This window comes from Haemaphysalis longicornis, unplaced genomic scaffold (genome assembly GCF_048455015.1).
Source record: "Haemaphysalis longicornis isolate Haplotype H1 unplaced genomic scaffold, Haemaphysalis longicornis Haplotype H1 scaffold_1, whole genome shotgun sequence".
NCBI classification, from domain to species: domain Eukaryota; kingdom Metazoa; phylum Arthropoda; class Arachnida; order Ixodida; family Ixodidae; genus Haemaphysalis; species Haemaphysalis longicornis.
The window spans coordinates 127,378,044-127,401,414 of NW_027526203.1; the positions used below are offsets into that span (position 1 = coordinate 127,378,044).

A 23,371-nucleotide genomic window follows, 5' to 3' on the forward strand; every position below is an offset into this window, starting at 1 on the left:
GACATTAGTGTTGGGCCCAATGACAGTTCCTTGTACGCCAAGCTGCGGGTACCAGTTGATGATGTTAGACCTTGAATTACAGCATTAGGCTACACCAGGCCATTGCATGCCCTATGGGGACTCTAGGCTGCTGCATACCCCCGTGTGCGGCCACATAAAAAGTGATAACTCAACCCTGAGCTTCTGACAGCTGCTGTCATCGACACTGGCCAATCCACCTGAGCGATTGTGTCGTTAAGGGGGGCACACTGGTCTTAAACCAACAAAGTTTATTTTTGCAGTTATGATGGTGAAAATTGCGGGAATCGTGTAGTTTTTCATTCTGGTTGTAGACATAAAATTTGTTTTTGTGTGAAACGACTAGATTAAAATTTATTTGGTTTTTTATATTTGGTATTTTGGCAGCCTCTGTAAAAACACTGCTGGAGGGATGCAGCTGAACAAGGTACCAGTGAACTGTGCACAAATCAAGGAGTGCAATAAGACTAACATCATCATTCTAACGGGTCTGTAGCCAAAGTTACGGCCATTTGAAATTTGGGCTTGAAAGGTGGCAACCGGTTTTGCCTTCCAGGCCCAAACTTCAAACGCTCATAACTTCTGCTACAGACCAGATAGAATGATGATGTTAGTCTTATTGCACTCCTTGATTTGTGCACAGTTCACTGTACCTTGTTCAGCTGCATCTCTCCAGCAGTGTTTTTACAGAGGCTGCCAAAATATCAAATATAAAAAACCAAATAAATTTGAATCTAGTCGTTTTACACAAAAACAAATTTTATGTGTGATTTGGGCAGTGCTTGGTAGACCCCATTACAGACGTCCAGTCATGTGTCGTCGCGACAGCTCAGTTAGGCGGCCGCCAATTGCACAAACCAGGTTCCGTGACGTCATAGAAAAGTTGCAGGAAATTGGCTAGGGGGTCGCGACTGCTTCACACGTTTTCTTTCATATCTCCGTTATTTGTTCGAAGATTGCGATGATATTGGTATCATTGTTATCGGGCCTAAGCAGTCTTTCTAATACACCCAACTTGTATTTTGTCTTCATGGCTCCTTTAAGCCACCACTCCCAACGGAAGGTTTTTGGCTGCATGAAACCAATGGGGAGTTTTCATGATAGGTTCTGGCCACGCTTCTTGCACAAGTGATAGTTCTCACAGATTGATAGTTGTGTGAATGCTGCAAAGCATGACGACATTCTACCAAGCACTGCCCAAATCACACCTTCTGCCACACGTAAGAGACTCCCTACATAGCCATTAGATGTGCAACAGTAATAAAGCTCCATAAAGAGACAAGGATTTTAGTGGGTGGTACAAACATTTTTTATTTTAAAAAATGGTGCCATCTTTCTATCGAAGAAATCAAACGAGAGTGAAAGCAGTGACAAAATGTATCTGACGCCAGGACAATTCAACGATAGACCCGTAACTGAAAGGATCAACCTGACAGTTAAGACAAACCCGTTCTAGCAGCCAACGGGACCATCTTTTTGCCATTACACTACAAATGACAACACAGGAAGACTGCGCGCTTGTAGGCACTCCCAAGGGACCATGCCTCTGGAGTGCCCTATTCTTGTTCATGTGCATGCGTTTGGCCTGCCTGCTGAGACTCCCCTTCTACCTGCTTCTGCTAAATCTGGGTCACTTGTGTGAACATAGCAAACAACCAAAGCTGCACCAAGGGTGATCTAGGGTTGGCTAGTTTCTAGTACTTTTCAGTGAACAAGTGTGCAACAATTAATAGATTTGCACGCACGCTATGTCTCTTCATAGAGCTGTTTGTTTTTCACGTAAAAATGTTAAAATAGCACATTGAAAAAGAAAGCTGCCACCCTGCATCGGCGTGTGTAGCAACAAAGTAGCTCCTAAAATGGCCAACTGCACAAAAAGTATAAAAGTAATTGAGTTGAAACGTTACGAAAATTCGGAAATGGGTGGGAACCTCGAAACTAGGGCACTGGAATGCGAGTCATGCACCCGCTGCCCAACACAACTACGGCTCCTAGGCATTAGCTGACTCAGGGTGGGCCTAGTGAATGTGTTGAGATTCAGAAAACATCGACAACCGGTACACGCGGCTCAACGTACAGGTTTGCCGTTGCTTGGCACGTTGTTTGGCACGTTGTTTGGCTCAATGTTGAGGTAACCAATATGTTAAGGCTGAATACAGGCCTGGCAATCCAACCCACTCAGGTGGATTGACCAGCGATGATGCATTAAAGGCTCATGGCCATTTCGCAAATTCTCGTTTGGCTGCAAAGTGAACATACCCACCCACAATTCTTGCATACCCACTCAAGAGGATTGGCCAATGGCAATGAACAGCTGCCACCAGAGCCTTACAGACAATTCAGCAATTCCCATTGGCTGTGACGTGAACATGCCCACCCAAATGACCACTGTGGACACGTTCAAGTGGGCACTAATGTTTTACGTTCAAAACTCGAAAGAAGTGTTCAAGTGTCCTCGGAAACTTTCAGTTTCTTTTTTTATAAACTCTATCAGCTATTATTTCCGACTGTATTGCACTACAAAATAAGACAAGCGCCCCTGCCTTTTCTATCCCCATACTTAATAAGCCCGTCAAACAGCATTTGGCAAGCAACGGGGAAATAAAGCTCTAGCACTTCGCTTCGCTCTCCAAATACATAGCACCACAAAAGCTTGGAAAGCTTGTGCTTCCAAGTAGTGGGGGGGATAAAAAAAAAAGGCCTTCTTGAGATTTCATGGCCGAGAACAGACAAAGCACTACTAAGTTGCACACGCGGTACACACCTCATGCATCTTTATTTAAAGCCCAGAATGAAATCGCATTTCTGGGGGTCTGTGGAGCCGTAAAGGGCAAACCAGCGGGTGGAGCTTTACTGCTTCGACCCCGTAAATCCTTTAGAGGACATTCACTGCAGCGCAATGGTGTGAGCAAGAGCAGCACCTTGGCACAAAGGAAGGTGTTTTTGGACGCTTATACCCGTAAACGATACACCTGCACTAGTGCGTTTCAGCAAAGCTCACAAGACTTTCCGCACACAAGCAGGCAGCAGGTGATGGTGATAGTATAGGCAACCGCTGGCTGCCAATGAAGGGCTGGGAGCCACAAAAGGTGAAGCTGTTTGGTGTTTTTTTTGTTTTTTTGGAGAGCAGACTCAACAACCAGACTGCAAGATGTGTTACCAGCACATTTATTTACAGCCAAAAAGTGGCCCTCTGAAATGCCAGAGAAAGAAAGGGAAAGTGCGGGGGAGGGGCCTTTATTTCATCCATCTTTGACAACACCCTGATCTGGGTCCATGAAAATGGCTTGAAAATGAGGGAAGACTAACAGACAAAAGGCTCGATGGTCACATGCGCAGAACAACTGCAATCAGCAAGGCACTCCTCCAGTAGCACCCGCAAAAACCTTTCTCCGAGGGTGCACGGCAGGTCCAATGAAGCCCAGCTATGCCTGCATGAGCTGGTTGGTGGCACCCGCAAGAGAACAAGCAATTTTGGAATGCTCACTTGCACTACGCGTTTCACTTGATATGCAGCATGGAGTGATGCAGGCTTGGATGCCAACTGGGGTCACTGCATGCTGTTAAGCAACTGGTTACACATTGACATTAAGCTGTTACTACCTTTGCGTGCACAAGTGGCATCAGCCGGCAAAGTAGGGGGGGGGATGTACGCATGCCAATGCATTTGACTAAAATATAAATTCTGGCATTAACATTTCGGAAAAGGTTTGTCAACGCTAAACTATAAGCAAACAGCCCTGGGCCTTTCGCAGTGTTTCTCAGCCGGCGATGAGCTGGCCAGTGCATGTGTAGAGCAGGCCGTCAGTCTCTGAAAGCCTTCTATATAACTGCTGTGCCATACACTGAGCTAGAGAGAAAAGTTCTCACACAAAACGAAAAAAAGTTGGCTTCTTATCCAGTCAGAGCATTCAGCAATGCAAAAGGACAGCATGGAAGTCGCATGGCTGTTGCTTCGCTCATTTGTTCACGGTGCGCAGTGTGTCACGTGGTTTCAATACAATACACACGTGTTTCTTGATTAAAAAACGCAGTTGATAGTCAGCGCTCGTGTGTCTTCCTTTCTTCCTTCTGTGTGTGCTTGCGCTGTTTTACGATAATTCGTAACAAACCCACAAGCCTAGCGATTCACAGCAACCTGTGTACGACAACCACAGCTTTAGAGTGGAAACCCACGCTGCACTGTCCTGAAGTGCACCGAGATGCAACATTGTGTTCCCCACTAGGCGCAAAACGGGCACTTCCCGTCTACACCTAGCCCCATCCATTGGTTCGCCCTAAACACTCCTGATGTTTTCTTGAGCAACCACTGAAAGAAGCTTGCTGTTGAGCCCTCAGGCCTGGAGGTTGAGTCGCTGGTTCTGACCCTAACAGCTTTATTTAAAGGAGCACTGACACGAAAATTTTATGTTCCACTTTTATTGCTTTTATCGATGCTTAATGGTCGGGCGAACCCAAAACAGCACTTTAAATACTTCGTCGCGCGATAATTAGTTGCATTGAACGGCCTGAAAATTGTTTGTTTCAAAGTCCCGTGCTTTCATCCCGAAAGGCGCATATGACAGAATCCCGGCATGACCTCACTGCTTTGTGCGGACGTCAAAACACTGCGGAGGCCGGTGGGACGTTGTTTCGACCGCGTCATCGCCGGAGCTGAATGGCTGCGCTGCCTGAGGGTGCTAGGCCTACCATTGCGGTGGAAATTCGATGAGCGATTTCATAAAAGTCCTGATGGCGACTTCTGTTGCAATTCCGGGCTATATTATCGCTTCCTTTCCCGTGTGTGGAACTTTATTTTTGCCAACAGTGCCTTTCTGGGCAACGGTTATGCCTGTAGCTCTGGCTACGTGCACCCGTTTGTGAATGCGCCGGCGCCCGCTCGCCGCTCACGGGGCCACGCGCGTGAAGTGACGTCACGAGTTTTTGACGAGCGCTGTCGCGTCACTTCTTTTAGCTATCACGGGATGATATCACGTTGATGTCCATTTGCCGAGTGCCGCTCCGCGCGCTGTTCCGTTGACGTGATAAATGAGGTCCAATTGAAGTACAGTAGAATCTCGGTGATACGATTCTGGGTGATACGAATTTCGGGATGATACGAATTTCTGAAAAGTCCCGGCAAAATTGCATTGTTTGCAATGGCAAAAATTTCGGCTGTTACGAACGGACCTGCGCGGCCCGGTGGATGATACGAACGAGCCGGCGAGGCGCCCGAGGGCCGAACAAGCAAGTGACGGCTCTCTCTCCCCATTTGTCACTCTTCTTTCTCCAGAAACGGCCGGGCTGTTTTCTGCTCGCGAAAACGCGCCCCGCACGCCCCATGCGCGCCGCGGCCACCGCGGCCGGCGGCGGCAACATGGCGGCGGCTTCGGCCGCGAAGTGGCACGGCCGCTTGAGCGACTGCTTCTAGCCGCTCTTTAAAATGCCGCTCAAGGCAGACACGAAGTTTCTTGTGCAGTAAAGGAGCTGATAACGTTGGCGAAAACGGTACTATAAAACACCATCCGCGCCGCTAGTGAAAGCGCCCATAAAATATCTGCCGGACTGCTAAGCCTAAACATCTCGGGCGGAGCCAGCGGGCTGTCTCGATCGTTTCGCAAGTCGTCAGCGTCTTTTTCTGACCGAGGTAGGAGATACCGCGGGCGCGAAATTGTCAATGCGGCCGTGAAAATAGAGCGCGCGCAAAGCCGAGGCGTGCGAATCGCGTGCAAAAACGCACCATGCGGTTCACGCTTGACTGTTGCGGCGTGTAGCGAGCGTGGACACCGGGAGTGAGGAGACAAGCGCGAAGCTAGGCGAAGCGTTACTGGCGTTACGCTCTCCAGAAAGGACTGCTTTGTGACGTGGGGGTTTAAAAAAAGCAGAAAAAATCACGGATTTGTTCACGCGAAAGTAAGAAAAGAAATAAACGAAAACTTTCAATTTTTTGGTCTGTGTTGGTTCATACGAATTTCGGATGATACGAATATTTTTCGCGGTCCCGCGAGATTCGTATCATCGAGATTTTACTGTATGTTCTTCACGTCGCAGGCCGCTCATATTTCACCCAGAGTATTCTGTTGAGTAAAGGAAGCGAACTGCGCAATAGTATTAACGCCGAAAATTGGTGTCAGTGCTCCTTTAAGCCCCAGCAATTGAAAAACTTAAGGCTAAGTCCTGCGATCTTTTTTTAATGCAAAAAGCAATGCTTTCTTAGATCAATTCTGCACCCCCCCCCCTTTTTTTTCTTTTTAATAACTGCGGCTGAGTATCTTTTAGGTCAGTTGTCTCCCCCATGCAGGCTTTCCCTGCAGGGGAATAGAGTGTGTGCTTGGGAAGATAACTAAGTAGACCTGGCAGTGCAATAATTCTACACAATAGTTCGCAAACGAGGCTCACTGGGCCAACCTTACTTCTGTCTGACGACGTGACTCTACAGCCAAGCTAATCAAATCAGTACAAGGCGCGTTGTTCGCAAGCGATCGGGTGACAAACACCGAAGCGCCAAATTGGTGTGTCACAACAAAGGAAAACTGCAATCCGTACGGCTGGCTCAGATTGTGAAGTGGTGGCTAAAGCTGTCCAGGCACCCCCCACTACTGACCCCTAAACAGGGAAGCTAGCACAGGTCATGAAGAAGCTGAACGTGACAATGCTGCCCTGATCATCTTATAGCTGAAGTTAGGTGAAGTTCAATACTGGGGGGAGGGTTCAGCTGCATGACTTACTACCCTCACATCTATGAAGACAATAGCACGACAATAAACTTCTGGCTTCAGGCATCATACTCTTCTAGCTATGCAGCGTTTGCACTAAATTAGGCACCAGCACCACTTCACCCTCACCCCTCTTTTTTTGCACAAGCACAGTTGTTGGTTGCAACAATGTTGCCAGCATTCCAAAAAATTATATATAAAAAAATTAAGCTAGGAACATTTGCTGGCATATTAGGTGCCGAAAGGAGCAAGAATTTCTACCAAAAGCAACTTGCCAAAGAATATCAGACGATTTATTTTCAACAGGAGCCATGTTCTAGCACACAGGCACAGATTTAGCATTCAAGGTTGTTCAAAATAAACTGGCATGCCAGTTCACTGCACCACTTGCTGACAAAAAGGGGCAGCAAGGGTTTCACATATCAGGCCATAAATACTGTGATTTGGATACGATTCAGCCACAGGTATGCTGGTGCACATGTCAAGACAGACACAGGTTTCGCCACTGTTCAGAGCAGATGTCGAACGAGATGAGAAAGTCACGAAACTAGCACTTCATACGCCACAACAGGTATGGCGCACACAGACTGAATGACACGCACTCAGCCAAGCCAAGACAGGTCACTTACGACCAAGCATGTGTTCAACAAGAGGCCCACACGACCTGGAAATCACTTGGCGTGTCACAAAACAGTGATTGGATTCTGGCAATTTAATAAGCTTCTACAAAGTTTCAACCACAGATGGTTTACAGCTAAGGCCCTTCACGCTGAACCCCAACAGTGCACCAGCTGGACTGATACAGGCACATTTGCTGACACAGGCACACTGTCTCCGCTAGAGTGACCTGGTTCTGTCACAAGATGATACTGCACGAACGCAACAAAGACAGCACACAAAGCACAGATGAGAGTGAGCAAGAAACCAAAAAGGGCACACAAATATTGCACAACACCAGAAACCTTAAAAAGGTGACCGTCATTTCCGCTTGTCAGTGTAAGTGGGCCCTCCTGCCCCTGAACTATCACTACAAAATAAAATGAAATATATCCCTGTTTTTTTAAAGTTTCGTGTTCATTTGTTTTCACACCAGCTGATTTTCGCCACCATTTAAATTCATATATGTTTGACATCCCTTATTTCGTGCCATGCTCGAGCTCTAAACACTTTTCAGCCTCTGGCCAAAATCCTGATATGAATATCTGACTGCTGCTCAGGTAACACAAGCAACAGATATAGGACAGCTGCAGAATACCTGCCTTGGTCTGGCTGTAGACCAGTCGGAACCATGCAACCACTCAGCATGTGGAATGTAGGGCAGAACAACCATGCGAGGCTTGTAATTAGTGGCCTTACAGCAGTACGTGTAAAATGGGGAACCCAATAGCCCGGAAGGCTCCCTTTTCCAGAACCACAGGCTGCCATGGACAGCAGAGACCGAACAATTTTCTACCGTGCGACACGACACCGGTCACAAATGGCCTGCTGGAGGACTAAGGAATTGTGTGTATATTCCGCCACAAGTGTCTGTCAGACAGAAACAAGTGCAACCTGTGATTACTCACATAACGCACCAACCCCCAACATTGCTCCTCAAAATTACAAATTCCTTTTCTTTTTTTCCTTCGCACACAGCTGGTTTTGAGGTAAAAAAAAAATGTGGCCAACGAAAGCAAAGAGAGAGGGGGAGGGAAAAAGAAAAACCCTACAAACTACTGGCAGTACTGTTTTCTGAAATCAGCTTTCCTATCGTACGAAAAAAAGAATGGGCTCTGCAAGACAGCAACAAAGGCAACTTCCCTTCTAAGCTTCCAGTTAATACTGCCACATGTACCCAATTATCGATCATCCTCGACCTATGCTCGACCAGTCTGCACAAGCTCTGCAGCACTGATAATATTCTGCTTTATTTTCGTCATGGGTAACTGCCCCATACAGCAAATGTATGACACTTCAAGTCATCAAGCAATGCCAAATGCTGACAAACAAAATTAAAACAAAAATTCACCTAGGAAAACATAAAAAGGAAAATAACAATAATATGAGAAAAAGCACAGAGAGGACCTCATGGTGAAGATGTGTGCAATATGTGGAGCTGTGTAGTGACTAAAAATCTGCCTAAAATCCTGTTTTAGTTTCAAAGCTTTTGAAATTCTGCAGGCTGGCATGCGGCACATTTTACACAAATCAGCGAGTCTACCACTTTTCTTTATCTTTACATTGATTTTCAACCACACACAAACTAAGAGTTACAGTGCATGAAATAGAACCACACTGCAATAGCTGGAGACAACTGCTGTCATTAGGGGGATGGATTATGAACGAAATTATATCTACTATTTATAACACTATTTGAGGTTTTACAGTGAGCTCTTCGTGTTTTTTTTTTATGTGAAAGTGGGATGACACAAAGGGGTCATAATTTGCCCATGCAGAGCAGAACAACCATACATGCAGGTCTGAGCAGATGAATGCACCTACGAGTGAAATGTGCCAAAGAGTGGAATGCGCCAACAAATGGACAGATGAACGAATGCATAGACGGACAAAACTTATGGATTGATCCCATCTGGTGTATACGGTGTTTGAACAGTATCTGTGTTCCCTGTAAAATATGTTTTCACCCGTCACAATGGCCCAGTCCAATTTCTTCCCCTTTCGTGGCTCTCTGCTAAACTGAGCTCGCCACAGCGCTGCAAAATGATAATGGAAGAATGACAACAAGTAATGCATGGAACATTCATCCGCTCAGTACGCATCATAAGGGTGCGAACATGCTCCCCCCAACCCCCTGACAAAACACCTGAATCTAAACTATGCTCCTCCCACACACACACACATGCAACGAGGAGAGAGAAATGCATTGACGTGTACAGCAGTGCACAAAAATACGACCATACAAGTGCCATCGAAAAAAAAAAAGAAAAAAAAAAGGGCACAACATATACGTGGCCTGGAAAACAGGTAAACGATGATGGAAAAGAAAATGGCAGAAGCTACGCGCCATCCAACCGTGCCACAGTCGCCTAGAAGGCTAAACGGGCCGACACATTCTGAGTGCGTACATACAGCCCATTTTATGAGCGCCAACAGGACACAGAAGTCGCAGCCTCGGGGCATTTTTTGCCTCCTCGCTGTCAGAGTTCCACATTCCATTGCTCAGTTCCACGTTTTCTGTGCAGACCCCGCACATCTGCAACTTTGTTCGACCCAGCTGGAGTTGTGCAGGGGTCGTGTGACGCCGATTCTCGCATCGAGAGAAATAAATAAATAAAGATAACAACAAATAATAATGATAAAAAAAAAAAAAAACATGCAGCGCAGTGCCAAGGTGTTGCTCTTGCTCACACGTCGAAGCCTGGGGAACAATGCGCCGGCAAAACCTAGCTGCTTATCACCCTGTTGCAAAGCTTGCCTCGCTCCAAATAAAACTGAGACAACCCCAGGCGAAAAAAACAATTGGAGGACCATTTGGACCTGCCGAAAACACAACTGGTTCAAATGGAACCATTTGAAAATGCAAATGGTTCCATTTGGCCCAATCGTGTTTTCGTCAAGTCCAATTGGGCCTCCAATTGTTTTTTTCGCCTGGGACTTATTTCTCATTCCAGAATGCCATGCAGCGATTTTATGCCGCGCACGACAGCAGCCCAGTAAACCACACTAACAAGAACAACAACAACAAAAAACCCAAGAATGTGTGCCACTCAAGTTAAACACCAAAGAAATTCATTTCGCCAGCGCTGCTTTTAGCGAGCGGGGGATGTACCTAAATACAGCTTACAAACTTCATGACACAATTATGCAGGTGGCAACACAAACAATGTGCATGTTTTTTTCCTCGCCACTAAAACAAGTCAAAGGTTCACTGCCATCGCTGGGCTAGCAAAAAAACAAAAACACCTATCAACCTTGAAAGATAAGCCATATAGGGCTGCCCACGTTCATCTCTGCTAGGGAAAAAAAAAAAAAAAAAGCAGCTGCGAGGGAGTGTCAGTACTTGCAGCTTCGCTAGAAGCCCCAAAATTGGTACTGATCTTTGCGCTAAACCCGGGAGGTCTGGTGCAAAGCTCCATGCAGCTGAATGCCGTGGCATCCATCACACTAGCAACCCAGGGTGTGCATTCACAATTTGCACTACTTCGCCTGAAAGGAGCTACACGGACGGTGGAAACATCATACAACAGACGGGGGGGCTCCATGGAGAGACACCTTGTAGAGGAAGTGTTAGGGGTCACGACTCTGCCCTTCCACTCGCAGCAGGGATGTCTTGCCAAGAGAATAGGACGAGAAGCGACAGCATGCCCATACTAAGTATGCGTAGCATTACAAGTTTTGGTGCTCCCGCAGCCACATCCGTGTGAAAAATGACTGGAAATCACTAGCAGGTCGGAAGAGGACGCCAGTCCTACTGCTGCTTTTCCTTGGGTGTGCGCAGATTTTTTTCAGAGTGGAACGGTTCGGAGCACTGAAGAACATTACATGCACACCACCAATCTTGGAGCACTCTCAGTGCAGCAACTGAAATAAGCATGCAATTGATGGGCAACTTTGACTGCCTGTTACGGCCTCCTGCCTACAGTTTCTCCGACAGAGAAGAAAGTACCCATACGAGGAGAGGTTTAAAAAAAAAAAAAAAAAAAAGGAGAAAAATACCACTGCCCCGCACGGCTTTCTTTTGGAAGGTCATTTACGCGACGTAAAAACCCTGCAATGAGACGTGATCAAAGCCTCGCGAAGGGCATCGCATAGCGTACCGACCCTTGTCAGTTTTACATCCACATCTAAACTGGACTCTCTACTGAACTCTAAACATACTCGCAAACAAGAACCCCCTTCACGAGTTTTTAAGACGAGAAAAAAACATACACGCACACACATTGACAATAAGAAATTCTAGGCAAACTCACTGCCCTTGATAATCTTTATATAAAAAAAAAAAGTCTACCTGGATGAAGTGCTTTTGCGCATACCTGTTAAGAGTCAAACTGATCCCGTGCACAGTTAGCTGCCCATATACAGCACTGCATATTTGAGGCTGGCCTGACATCATTATCACATTGTCAAATGACGCTGAAGTGAGGGCTGCCAAGCGTAGGAACACATGACAGCCACAAAAGTGACGGGCATACACTTACAGGTTGGGTGAGGGGGACACCTGCCAAGTATCCCATTAAAAGCTATCAAAAAGTGGACCAGCAAAAGCATTTTGGCATGTCCCTTCATATACAACTAGCTATAAATAGTTTTCTGGTTGTCTAGCCTTCCCCTGCTCAACATCACAAAGGCTTTGAAAAAAAAAAAACACAAGCAATAAATAACAAACGGCCGCAGCTCGACTGTGTGGGGAACACACGTGAAACATGGTGGAGATCGAGAGCGGGGGTACCCGTGGCCACTAGCAAGTCCCGTTAATTAATAAGGTCTCCTGCTTCTTATGGCTTAGAACCTGCCAAGCTGGATTTCGTGGAACAAAAATTTGACCAGCACCCAATTGATGCAGTGCAGACTGCAAGTGGCACTTCCGAGAGCACAGCCAACACTGCAAGTACGGCTGGAGCCAAAGTCCCTAGATGAATCAAAGCTACAGCATTTATTTTTTTTTTTCTTATTTCTCCGAATGCACCTAGATGGCCAAATCATACAAGTTCTGTGTGGACTTCGACAAAAGCAATGACTTGTGACCAACACAAACTGCTGGACTGCCTCCACGCCATGAAGCGGATTCAACAAGGCCCGTGGTGCTTGCGTGGCGGACAGCGGATTCACAGTCCGATCTTACGGCAGATAATGACACTGCCAAGTGGACAAAGGACGCCCTCTATTGAGCACAAAAAAGTGCGCATAAAAGCGCCTGCTTATGCAGTCATGGAGTGCAACAGAGGGAGGCAGATGCTCCAAACAGCAAACCAGGACTCACCAACTGACCAACAATTCCACCAGACTGGTGCACAATAAGGCATCCACAATGCAATCAAGGAAATGCCCTGGGGTAGCAGACAGAGGTGCATGCGAACACTTGGCTGAACAGGCACTGTGCCAGATTAGCCATCGTTCATTCCACTGTTCTTTCCTCGATGTGAAAGCTTCCACGGCCAAGAACTCGTAAGAAGGCACATGCAGCAAAGCAGTTCCAATTTCGAGTGCAGGACACGGAGGCCTGCTGTGGGAACCGCGTGTGAAATTTCAGCCTCAGTGGCCAGTTTGAGCATGCTGGGGTGAACAAACACGTGTACCACAAAATCCTGCCTTCGAATCTACCAGAGTGAGGGTGAACGAGGGCCATTCATGCCACAACGAGAATGGAGATGTACACCACGAACAATGACCTTGCACGACACTGCACACCACAGCTGTTCAGCACACAGCCGCAATGTGTGAACTCGTCAAGAGGGCCAGGCAAGAGAGAGTGCAGGCAATGGCCCCGCTCAGCACTGTCCCCCGGCTCTCTCTCGCGACTTTTCCACAGTTCCTGGCTGACAGGCGGTGAGGTGCGACGGCAGCAGCGACTAGCTCTCGGGGCCCAACGATTTCGGTGTGCAGACCGAACTGCACAGCAGCACACCGCCAGTCCCAACAGCCCCAGCCCCCCGGTTTGCGTAGCACAACCCTCTCCCACTAGCATGCGCCAGCGGGTCACCTCCGGTCGTTGAGCCTGAGCATGGTGGTGGCGCAGTCAACAACGTGCTGGTCATAGCCCGGCTGCTGGCTGCTCGGGTACGCCAGCCCAGCCAGGTACCGCTTGGTGTCCTGCCCACCCTGGTCACCTGGGTAAGGCTCCGTGCTGTACGGCGGCAGGGGCTGCTGCTCCTGCTGCTGCTGGGCCACGAACAGGGGCGGAGCCACAACGCTGCCTCCACTGGCGGGGCTGCCCATCATGGCGCTCAGGCCCAGGGACTCGTCGCGGGGAGAGGGCTGCTGCTGGCTCAGCTTGCGCCGCTTGTGCACCAACAGCTCCTCATCTGCGCAAGGGGTGCGTCCGCCTTGGACCCATTCTTGTGGCCCCCTCTCCCACATTCACCCGTCCTCTCCAAAGACGACGAGAAGAACGACACATCGCGACATATGCACGCACAAGCTTTGGCTCCAAGCCAGAGCAGTTAACTTGACAAGAACCTTAATTCCTTGCATCTACACCAGAGGATGCCCGCTGCAAAAGGCTAGTGAAAATGCCAGCCTTTCCAGCTCTGCCCTTTAACTCTTTCCGTATGGCGCCATAGGCCATCGGACACGAAGTTCCGATGATTTCAAACGTCCCGCGACAGCTAAAAACGGTGCCTGGCGGACAACTAACACCATATGGCGTATTTATTGACAACTCATTTTTCATTTTTATTATGTTTTGTTGATATTTCGCGTGCAGAGACCGTGCCAAGAGTGAAATTTGAACCTGCGGTAGTGGCGAGTTGTGTGAAAACGGCGTCCGCTGTATTTGGGCTGTATTTATAAACAAAACGGGCTTCCTATCTGATGACTGCGGCTTTACACATTGATGTGTAGGGTCTGGACAAGGTACGGTAGGGATATTTTGCCAAATGCGCCGCGTCATATCGCGTTATCACCTTCATGATAGCCTGGCCCTCGTGTCAGATTACCGCTAAGGAGCAATGCGCGACACTTCTCAAGAGCGCTGGATTTTTTTTCTGGTTTTTTACCACTAAAGTAAAAAGGATTTTGTCTCGGAACACAAAAAAGTGTGCTTGGGTGCGTGACCGACTTACACTCGAATGGCTTCGAGGAGTGGCACAGCCGTCAGTTCCGCTAGGTTTACGGGCCCACAAAAATACAAAACTTGGTGTACAGCGTTGATATATTATTGTATCATAGCCGAGAAATGTAGGAACAATTTGTATATCTTCGAATTCCTAAAATAATTTTTAGGCTCAATACAATGGCCTATATACGTTGCGTGTATACCTTTTTCTGTATTTTTTTTCTGATTATTTGACAAATAAACTGTAAGTAATCTTACCTTTCACAAAACTGCTGGTATGTGTTTGTAAGAGCAATCTATAAGCTACAATTACATGCATAGCAATGCTAAATGTGTTCACTTGCTCAAGAGAAAAAAAGTAGTTTTGTGGAAGCACTCAAAATCGGCCGTTTTTCCGCCGTAACGAAACAGTTAAGCAGTCACGCTTGGAGAGTCCAGAATGAATTGCTGCTTCCCACCTCTGCCCTTTTCAGTAATTTCAAATCAGCCCCTTCGATGTCACCCCTAAACTGGCCGGTTCCACGTGCAAGCATGGCTGTGAATCTGCTGCTATTACTACACAACACGGATAAAAAATGCTGAATAATTTTCCAGTGCACAGGTGCACAGGAGCTCTGGAGCCTGCACTTTCCTTCCCCCTTTCAATTTGCCATGCACACTACTAGGTTGTGGGAATGTTTAAAACTTCTGAATATCAACCTGAATAACACAATATTCAATCCGGCTTCAAATCGAATACAGTGAAACATGGATATATCAAACACGAATATATTGAATTTTTGTGTATATCGAACCGTCTGAACATCCTCTTAGAAATGCCATGCAAAAGTATAGCGCTGTTGTACGCGTGTGTCCAACTCCCGATCGCAGGCACATCCGATATAGCGAACACTGCACTGCAAGTGCCCCTGCTAGAGCGCTTCTACTGATGGGGTGTGCTGCTGAGCACAAGGACGTGGGTTCGATTCCCGGCTGCGGCGGCTGCTTTTCTGATGGAGGTGTAAAAAAGAGGGGCACGATCAAATGCACAGCATTTCCGAGGGGGTGCGCCGGCAAGTCGTATCTCTCGATCGCGGGACCCATGTCGCCATCTTTCGGAGGTGCGGGACAACTTGTGGCGCTTTCGAAACAAACCAGAAATGAGTGAAGGATATAAGGCGCGTTCGGTGCATTGAAATCTGTGTCGGTTTCGTGGCTCAGTCGGTAGTGCGCCGGGCACCTTGCGTTCCGCCCGTGGCGTCATGGGTTCGAAACCGGGCGCCGGAAACTGTTATTTCTTTTATAGTGTAGTGGCCTGGCTGCGGACTACGACAAGGCACGCCTGCGGACTACGACAAGGCACGCCAACGCCGCGTGACATTGTGAGTTACTAAAATGCTATGCATTTAAAAAAACGCCCGTGTGTACGGGATTTCGGCGCACGTTAAAGATCCCCAGGTGGTCAAAATTAACCCGGAGCCCTCCACTACGGCGTGCCTCATCGCCGTAGTGGACGGTTAAATCGGCGCGTTCAACCCCACAATCAATGAATTCTACTGATGGGGTGGATGTGATGATGATGATGACCTATCACGGGCACTGTCGCGCTCTGTAAGAAGGAGGCAGTGTTGCGCTGCTTCGATGGCCTTCAACACCTGCTCGCACGCTAGCATGGGGACAGCCGCAAGGGAGCAAGAACATGGGGAGTGACTGTGTGCAAAAAGCAGTAAAGGAGGAGAGGAAACCACCCAGAAGCACTCGGTTCCTAGCATATTTTCTGTGTGCTTGAGCGGTTATCAGCGCTCGTGCAGGGGGACCAAAGTGCTACTTAAACACGAAGTAGCACTTTTTCGATCATGAACGTTATACCAACAAGCCCAGCTGGCAGTTCTTCTAAATGTGTGTGTGCGTACAATTTCCTTGTTGCTCAAAATGAGTTTAGGCACTTGGTGCCAGTTCACAGCAGCATTCATACAAAAATTTAGAAGTTTTCCTCAATGTGTCCGCCTTGCGCCAGTTCAGTGCCATCAAAAGAAGTGTACGCTACTGGCGTAAGCTGAAGGGGCAGCTTCCGGTATGCAACGCTCGAAAGACCTCGTTTGACAATGCTGGTCTCCACAGCTGCATTACAGAAACGTTTTCTTGTCTTTAAGTCGCCTAAGAACATGGGGGGGGGGGGCAGGAAAGCAGATGGCAGCGTGTGCACCTGACCTTTCTTTTAATGACAAAAATGCATTCCATTAGAAAGGAATCTATTCTTATCCCCAGGCACAGCTGAATCGGCCTTGGACCCCTTCTTTCATTTTGTATACCTGTGTATGAAAGAACTAAGCAATAATCATTTAAACTGGCACACCCACAACATGCCTCCTGCACATCCAGACAAAAAAAAAAGTGCGAAACAAAAAATGGCAAACCAGTAGCTGCTGCAGCAACCTCCACCACAAGAAACAAACAAAATTGTACAGAGCCAACACAGCTTCAAGCATTTTGGCTCCCCGCATTCCCAAGCAAAGCCCCAGTGAGGAGCCAAGACGGTGACTGACCGGTGGGCATGCAGGGCTTGTAGGTGAACTCAAAGGGCTCGCTGCAGTCATTGTCCGACTTTCGGATCAGCTGGAACTTGACGGGCACCTCGTGCTGCAGGTTGGGGTCCCGGTACGCCGGCGTCTTGAACACTATGGCCACCTGGCAAGGGAAGGAAGAAAATGGCAGGAGCAAGTGAGCCACCCAGGTGACCCAAAGCATACAGTTTCATACTAACATACTATACCAGGGAGACATAGGTGCTGACTACAAAGGAGGGGGGGGGGGGGCAGACCCTACCCCTCCTCTGCTTCCCAAAGCTCCATTACCAGTGCCATTACCAGTTAAGGTGTTTTTTTCAGTTGCCTTTACCTTTTCATTTCGAATGTTAACGTTGGTAAGAGCTCACGGCATCACTGTTGGTACAGACGTGCACGGTTTCATGCTTTCCATTTATTCCTTCAAATGCTTACCATAAGAGGACAAGCGCCCTAGAAGCATCTGCGCTGGATGCATCATCCATATTAGTATTTCCTTTTTTTTAACTTTTCACTGTGAATGCCACGTACACACACAAAATATTTAAATATACAAGCAAGAATAAATTACTTCTTTAAAGAGAAGGATGGAGCCTACTAAGCATCACTGTCTAATGTTAGGGATCTCCTATGTTCAGGGAATTAATATGGTGCTGTATATTCACCTCGCTTTACACTGCTCTGCGTGATTTCTTGAGCACACAAAGGGTGCAGTCTTCAAAGACCTCTTCAGCAGAGTTTTTTTATTAGCGGCTTTTTTATCAGGAGTTTTTTTATCAGGACACATTTGGAAATTCGATGCTGATGCTTTCCCAATCCCTAAACTCCAAGGATTTCCTAGGTGTCCTCATAATTTCTTCTTTGCTGTCATCACTGTCACTTCTACAACATTGGGCCTGCCACCAGCGAGCTTGGCGAGTGAAGAAAGGCCCAGGAGGAGCCAGGATTGCCCACCTGGTAGTGAACGTCCGACTCCTGGAAGGTGGCCAGTGCCTCCCACGTTCTCATGCCATTTTCGTCCTCTTCGAAGAACTTGATCTGGATGTCCTCTGCCGATCGGCATGGGAAGAAAGAATGACAACCAAATGAGCAAGCAACAAGGGTCACGCCAGGCCGAGCTGAACTGCCTCGCAAAGCGTCGTCGCGCCTTAGGCCGCTGCCTACAGCCAAACATTGTCATAATTTGAGCAGTAACAAGCACACCACTCTTCCCTGTAAATGTTTTCATTCCATGCTTGTGGCCCGCCACACATTTTTTGATACATCCAGCTCACAGACGTGCTTTATGTGCACTCACTCACTGACTGTTCAGAACCACAATTGACACTCGGGAAAACTAAACTAAGGCTAGGGTGACCTATTTATATGAATGAAAGGAGCTAATGGAGAGCCTGTTGCACCACATATGTGCACTGGTAACTCTGCTAATCAATAATCAATAAAAGAAAATTCAAACTCCTGGGGTTTTCCGCGCGGAAACCATACCTAGGTTATGACGCAACATGCACTGTAGTAGAGGGATGCGGATTAAAGGGGCCCTGCAGCACTTGCGACCGACTACTTGAAATGTATTTTGGGGTAAGGTCTATTGCCCCGGTCATCTCCTCCCGCAGGAATTACAAAAATACATTCACTACCACCAAAGCTACGCGAGATAAAAAATCGCGCATTATTGTTCTCTCTCAACTCAATCACAGACTATGCGACAAAAGCTGTGTGCTCTCTCCCAGGGAGGGGTGCGGTTTGTGGCGTTCTCTTTGGCGGCTTTTCTCTTTTTTTGAACAATGTGGCGGGGTCTATTTCTGGTCTGGTGCAGCTAAAAAGCAGGCACTGATGCCTTCTCACAAGCGCGCGCTACGGCTGGTAGGGCGTTTTCGAAGCAATAAACGCTTGCTGTCGAGTGTTCTGACCGAAAGGGAAGTATTGAGTTGGTCACTCAAACTCTGGGCGCACTCCAAACACAAGAGAAACTTCGAAACTGTTCGTACAGGCTCAGGCATAAAAGAAGTTGGTGCACAGCGCCGAGAACAGCGGATCGTCACAGGAAATGCGAGAAATAAACTGTGAAGTTGACCAGCAACAGCCAGTAGGACAGCCACCGCTGTAATGACCTAATTAATGTTGTGCATAATTAGGGAAACTGAAGAAAGCGCGGTTGGTTTTTCCGAGTCTTTCACAGCAATTTGCAAGATTACCACTTCACACATGCACGTGTAATATTTGGCTCAGGTATTCCAGGAAGTGTAATCTAAACACCGCGCATGTGTATTTGCACTGTTCAAAGCATGCCGTAGGGTCCCTTTACCACAAGTGAATCTTCAACGTGCATCAAAACCTTGACACTGGCATTTTCGTTTTTTGCCTCCATCAGATTAACGGCCATTCGGGTCAGGGTCAAACCTGCGTCTTTGTGCAAAGTGTTAACCAATTTCTTCGGCTTTGAACAAAAATCCTCAATGCCCTTGCGCCAAGCAAATATTTACTTCAACTGGTAAGCGAAAACCGTACAGCGGAACCTCAGCAGCAACCATCACACCTGGTACCAATTTCAGCATGACACGAGTCAGGCAAATCCCCCAGCCAAGGTGCATTTGCATGCACTGGGGCTAAGCTTTGCATGTTCCCAATGTGCCCGTGCAGCCCAGTGGGCAACAGGCATCGGAAAGTGCCCCAAATGTTCGCCGGCAATGGCCGACACTGGCCCCACAAAGTAAGAAGAAGAAGAAAAAAAAAAAGTCCAGCTTGGCTCGAAGTGAACCGTTCCCACCAAAAGCCAACACAGCAGCGGAGAGAAGGCACACCCACTCTTATTGATCTTCTCGCAGAGAATCCAGACCTCGTCGCCGCCCTGGCACGACCCGGACTTGCGGTTTGCTTTGGTTATCCTCAGCTTGCCAGCCTCTGGTTGGTGGGAAGAGATCGGGAGGAGTGGGCACTGTCAGGTGAAGGCACTCACCACAGCTGTCTCGATATAGCTCAGTGACACGGGAACCCAAAGCAAGCTGAAAGTTGCATATGTGGTTAAGGGTGGCACCGGTGGCAAGGAGCCATTTCAAATGCTCATTTCAAGCACCAAAGTTTAATGAGCTGTAAAATTAGTTCCAAGCGGTGCATCGAAAAACCAATTCTCTTACTCCATTCACCAGGGATCATAGTACTGGAAAATACAAAGATTACAGTTTTATGGCTATTGTTCCTTCAAAAATGACTAATTATCTCTACTTATCTTGGTAACTAATTGACTTACTCAAGAAATAATGGCATATTTAAAACCAGTGGGAAAAAAGCAAAGACTGGTAAGTTTCACAGAGTTTACTTAACCATTAAAGGAAACTGTCTTTTAAGAGCAGTGTCCCCCCTTAATGCCTGAAAGAAAAGAAAAACAAAACAAAACATAAATAGCCTTCTGCCCAAGCCTAATACAGTTGCGCTGCTGCGATCAGGAAGAGATTGATGTTGTCTAACTGCAAGCGTCACACGAGAGACAGTAAGAGTGTGCTGGTGTGTGTGCATGTGTACATATTATAACATAACTTGCAAACTAAGGATTTGGTTTCGAACACAGTACCCTTTACTAAGGTATAAGTTAGGCGAATCGGCGATTCCTTTTTGCATATAGCACAAAGAACAACACGGGAGAAAGTACTCTAAGGCCAATTTTCGCACTGATCTAATTTTTTCGTTGCTGTAATGCATGTTCCAGAATTGATCACATGTTCCTTATTTGCTGTATTTGCCCAATTCTTAAGCGCACCTTTTCTTTTTTTTTTGCTAAGAGCAACCTTAAAATTTTTGTGCACGTTACAATCGAGCTTGACGTCGAAATCAGCTTCCAGCAGCATTTTCTTGTACACTAATGCCTCCAAAAATACAATTAAATCTAATCTAAACAATTTTGTTTTCGAATTTGCTTTCAAGCAAACTTTCCTACATGTTACAATTGGAGGTGCATTAGAATCACACAACTACGGTATGTGTGACCCTGACAGCTTTTGGCAGATGAAACAAAAAAAAAGGGGGGGGGGGGCGCAAATAGGGGGGGGGCGCAAATAGGGATAGGAGAGAGACCGGTATATGGTATAGATAGACCCGTAAATTATCAAATATCATGACTTCTTCTAAAATAGTGATGTGCACATGTACTGATCTCGTAGAGGCAGGCACACTCTGTTCCCCCACCCGCCATTCTGTCCGGATGCGGTAAGCAAATGTATCCTGTGTGGCTCACTATTTGGACAGAGCTGCTACTGCTTCATAGTGGGGCTGCATTCTGCTCTTATGTTGTTTTATTTTAACTTTTGATCGCTTCACCTGCTCCCCGTGCCCAAAAAGAAAGCTCAAAAAACAGATGGGCAAACTGTGGCTGACCGTAGAAAGTTAAAGGAGCACTGACACGAAATTCTTGTGTTTCGTTTTTTTTTTTTTTTTTTCACGGCTATTCAGGTGTCTACGAGCCCACTAATCATAGAATGGTGCATTAGACGGTCGAACGCAGCATAAATAATTACTTCCAGCTCTGTTTATTCCTGTCAGTTTCGGTTTCGGTGAAGCGAACACCGAAGCAGCCGCCATGAGAGGAAGGCACATTTGACGTCACTGTTCTCGTCGCACCACAGCCGATGCCGGTCTGGGCGCGTGCGCACGCACCAAACCGGCTATAGTCGCATGTATAACGTCAATTCCAGAAACTGTGACGTGATGCACAAGGCAGAAAAGCGTGCGACAACAGCACCGCGGCCGCCTCGATACATCACGGGAGCCCTGACGTCGGCAGCCTGGGTCAAAGCACAGATGATGTGATGAGCTTGCTCGATGGGCGCGCAAGGATTGAAATTGATTTAAAATATGTGCTACGGAACAGTTATGGTTTAAACTCCCAAGGGGGTATCTCCACATGCAAAGGGAGCTTTTCACATAGTTATCTGAGCTTTGAAATTTCGTGTCAGTGCTCCTTTCAACTTGCTTCACGTGAGCGAGAGGGATGGACGACAGGTGAGTGGGGTGCCAAGGTTGCATCGTGTATCAATTGTTTGACAGCGGAATCCTCAAGGGATGACATCGTCGCGTCCAGAGATTTTGTTTAGTTCAGGTGGCGACGACTACGCAACAAAAGCAAATGACCAAACTTCAACTAGTTATAGTTTTTGCAGCTAACACTAAAAATTTGCATAATTATGGCCAATTTCCATACAAAAAGTTTGAGGAAGGGAGGGAGGGGCATGTGCAGTGATTTGCAATTGGTGAAAGCAGCTGTTGTAAATAGCACAAAAAGGCATGGACAAAACCACGTATGCTGTTGACTGTTTCTTTCCGACCTGTTTTTCCTCACTGTCCCTCGCCGAATTCGCCATACTCCCGAATTTTCTAACCACCAAAATGGATTAACATGGGCATACTCAACACATCAAAGCATTCCTTCAAAGCTGAGCCGTGACAAGAAAAGCATGCACCAGGCCAAAAGTGAAAATTAATCCCACCCATGTTTCCTGGCTCTCCAAGACCTTTTAAGAATACTACACCCATTTCTTCAGAGGTCTCTGTTAGTTATTTCATTACCGCATGAAGCTGACTGATTTTTAGGTGTCCAAGAAAATGTTTTTCATGGTAAACATATTGGTTAGGCCACAGTGAAGTGACATAAAATGTAGATGATTGAATTCCTTTCCAACCGTGCAGTCTTAAAAATGTTGTCATAAATAATTGGTTGAAACAAAACGATCAAAACCAACATTATGTGTAGCGTAGGTGTCAAAGGAGAGAGACAAACATTTAATAAGGGCCTCCACCCAGTGAGAAATGGTAAAAAAAGAAACGCATAAAAAAACGCCGATAGCAAAAAAATATTACTACACGTGGCGCACACGCGATGCGGTGAAGCGCAACCTTAATTTCAAACTCCGCAATTTCAGATAGTTCTCTTGAAGAAATCTGGCAGTTCAACATTACTAGAGGCACCGATTCCTCTCCATGTAATGTAAAAATTAGGGGTGTGCGAATATTCGAAACTTCGAATATTCGATTCGAATTTTTTGGTATTCGATTCGATTCGAACGACACTTTTATTGTTCGAAATATTCGAACCACCCAAAACTAAAAAAAAAAAAAAAAAAATCAGAGGGTGTCTGTATCGGTGTTTATTTACAGTGGACTCTCGTTGATACGATTCTGGGGGTGCGAATTTCGGGATGATACGAATTTCCGAAAAGTCCCGGCGAAATTGCATCGTTTGCAATGGGAAAAATTTCGGCTGTTACGAACGGACCTGCGCGGCCCGGCGGAAGGTACGAACGAGCCGGCGAGGCAGCCGACTGCTGAACGAGCAAGTGACGGCTCTCGCTCCCCTGTTTGTCACTCTTTTCCAGAAACGGCCGGGCTGTTGTTTTCTGCTCGAGAAAACGCTC

At 47.0% G+C, this 23,371-nt stretch overlaps 1 protein-coding gene across 2 annotated transcripts in view; it reads right to left on the reverse strand.

Annotated features, from left to right (window-relative positions):
• LOC144179699 (nuclear factor NF-kappa-B p105 subunit-like) overlaps nucleotides 1-23,371 on the reverse strand; it is a 120,460-nt gene that overhangs the window by 43,353 nt on the left and 53,736 nt on the right. For both annotated transcript variants that reach the window (XM_077708146.1, XM_077708153.1), the window contains exons 7-10: nucleotides 19,776-19,871; nucleotides 17,925-18,019; nucleotides 16,953-17,094; nucleotides 13,481-13,675 (exon numbers count right to left, since the gene is read on the reverse strand). In XM_077708146.1, the coding sequence (XP_077564272.1) occupies nucleotides 13,481-13,675; nucleotides 16,953-17,094; nucleotides 17,925-18,019; nucleotides 19,776-19,871 (528 nt within the window). The remainder of the gene's footprint in view (nucleotides 1-13,480; nucleotides 13,676-16,952; nucleotides 17,095-17,924; nucleotides 18,020-19,775; nucleotides 19,872-23,371) is intronic.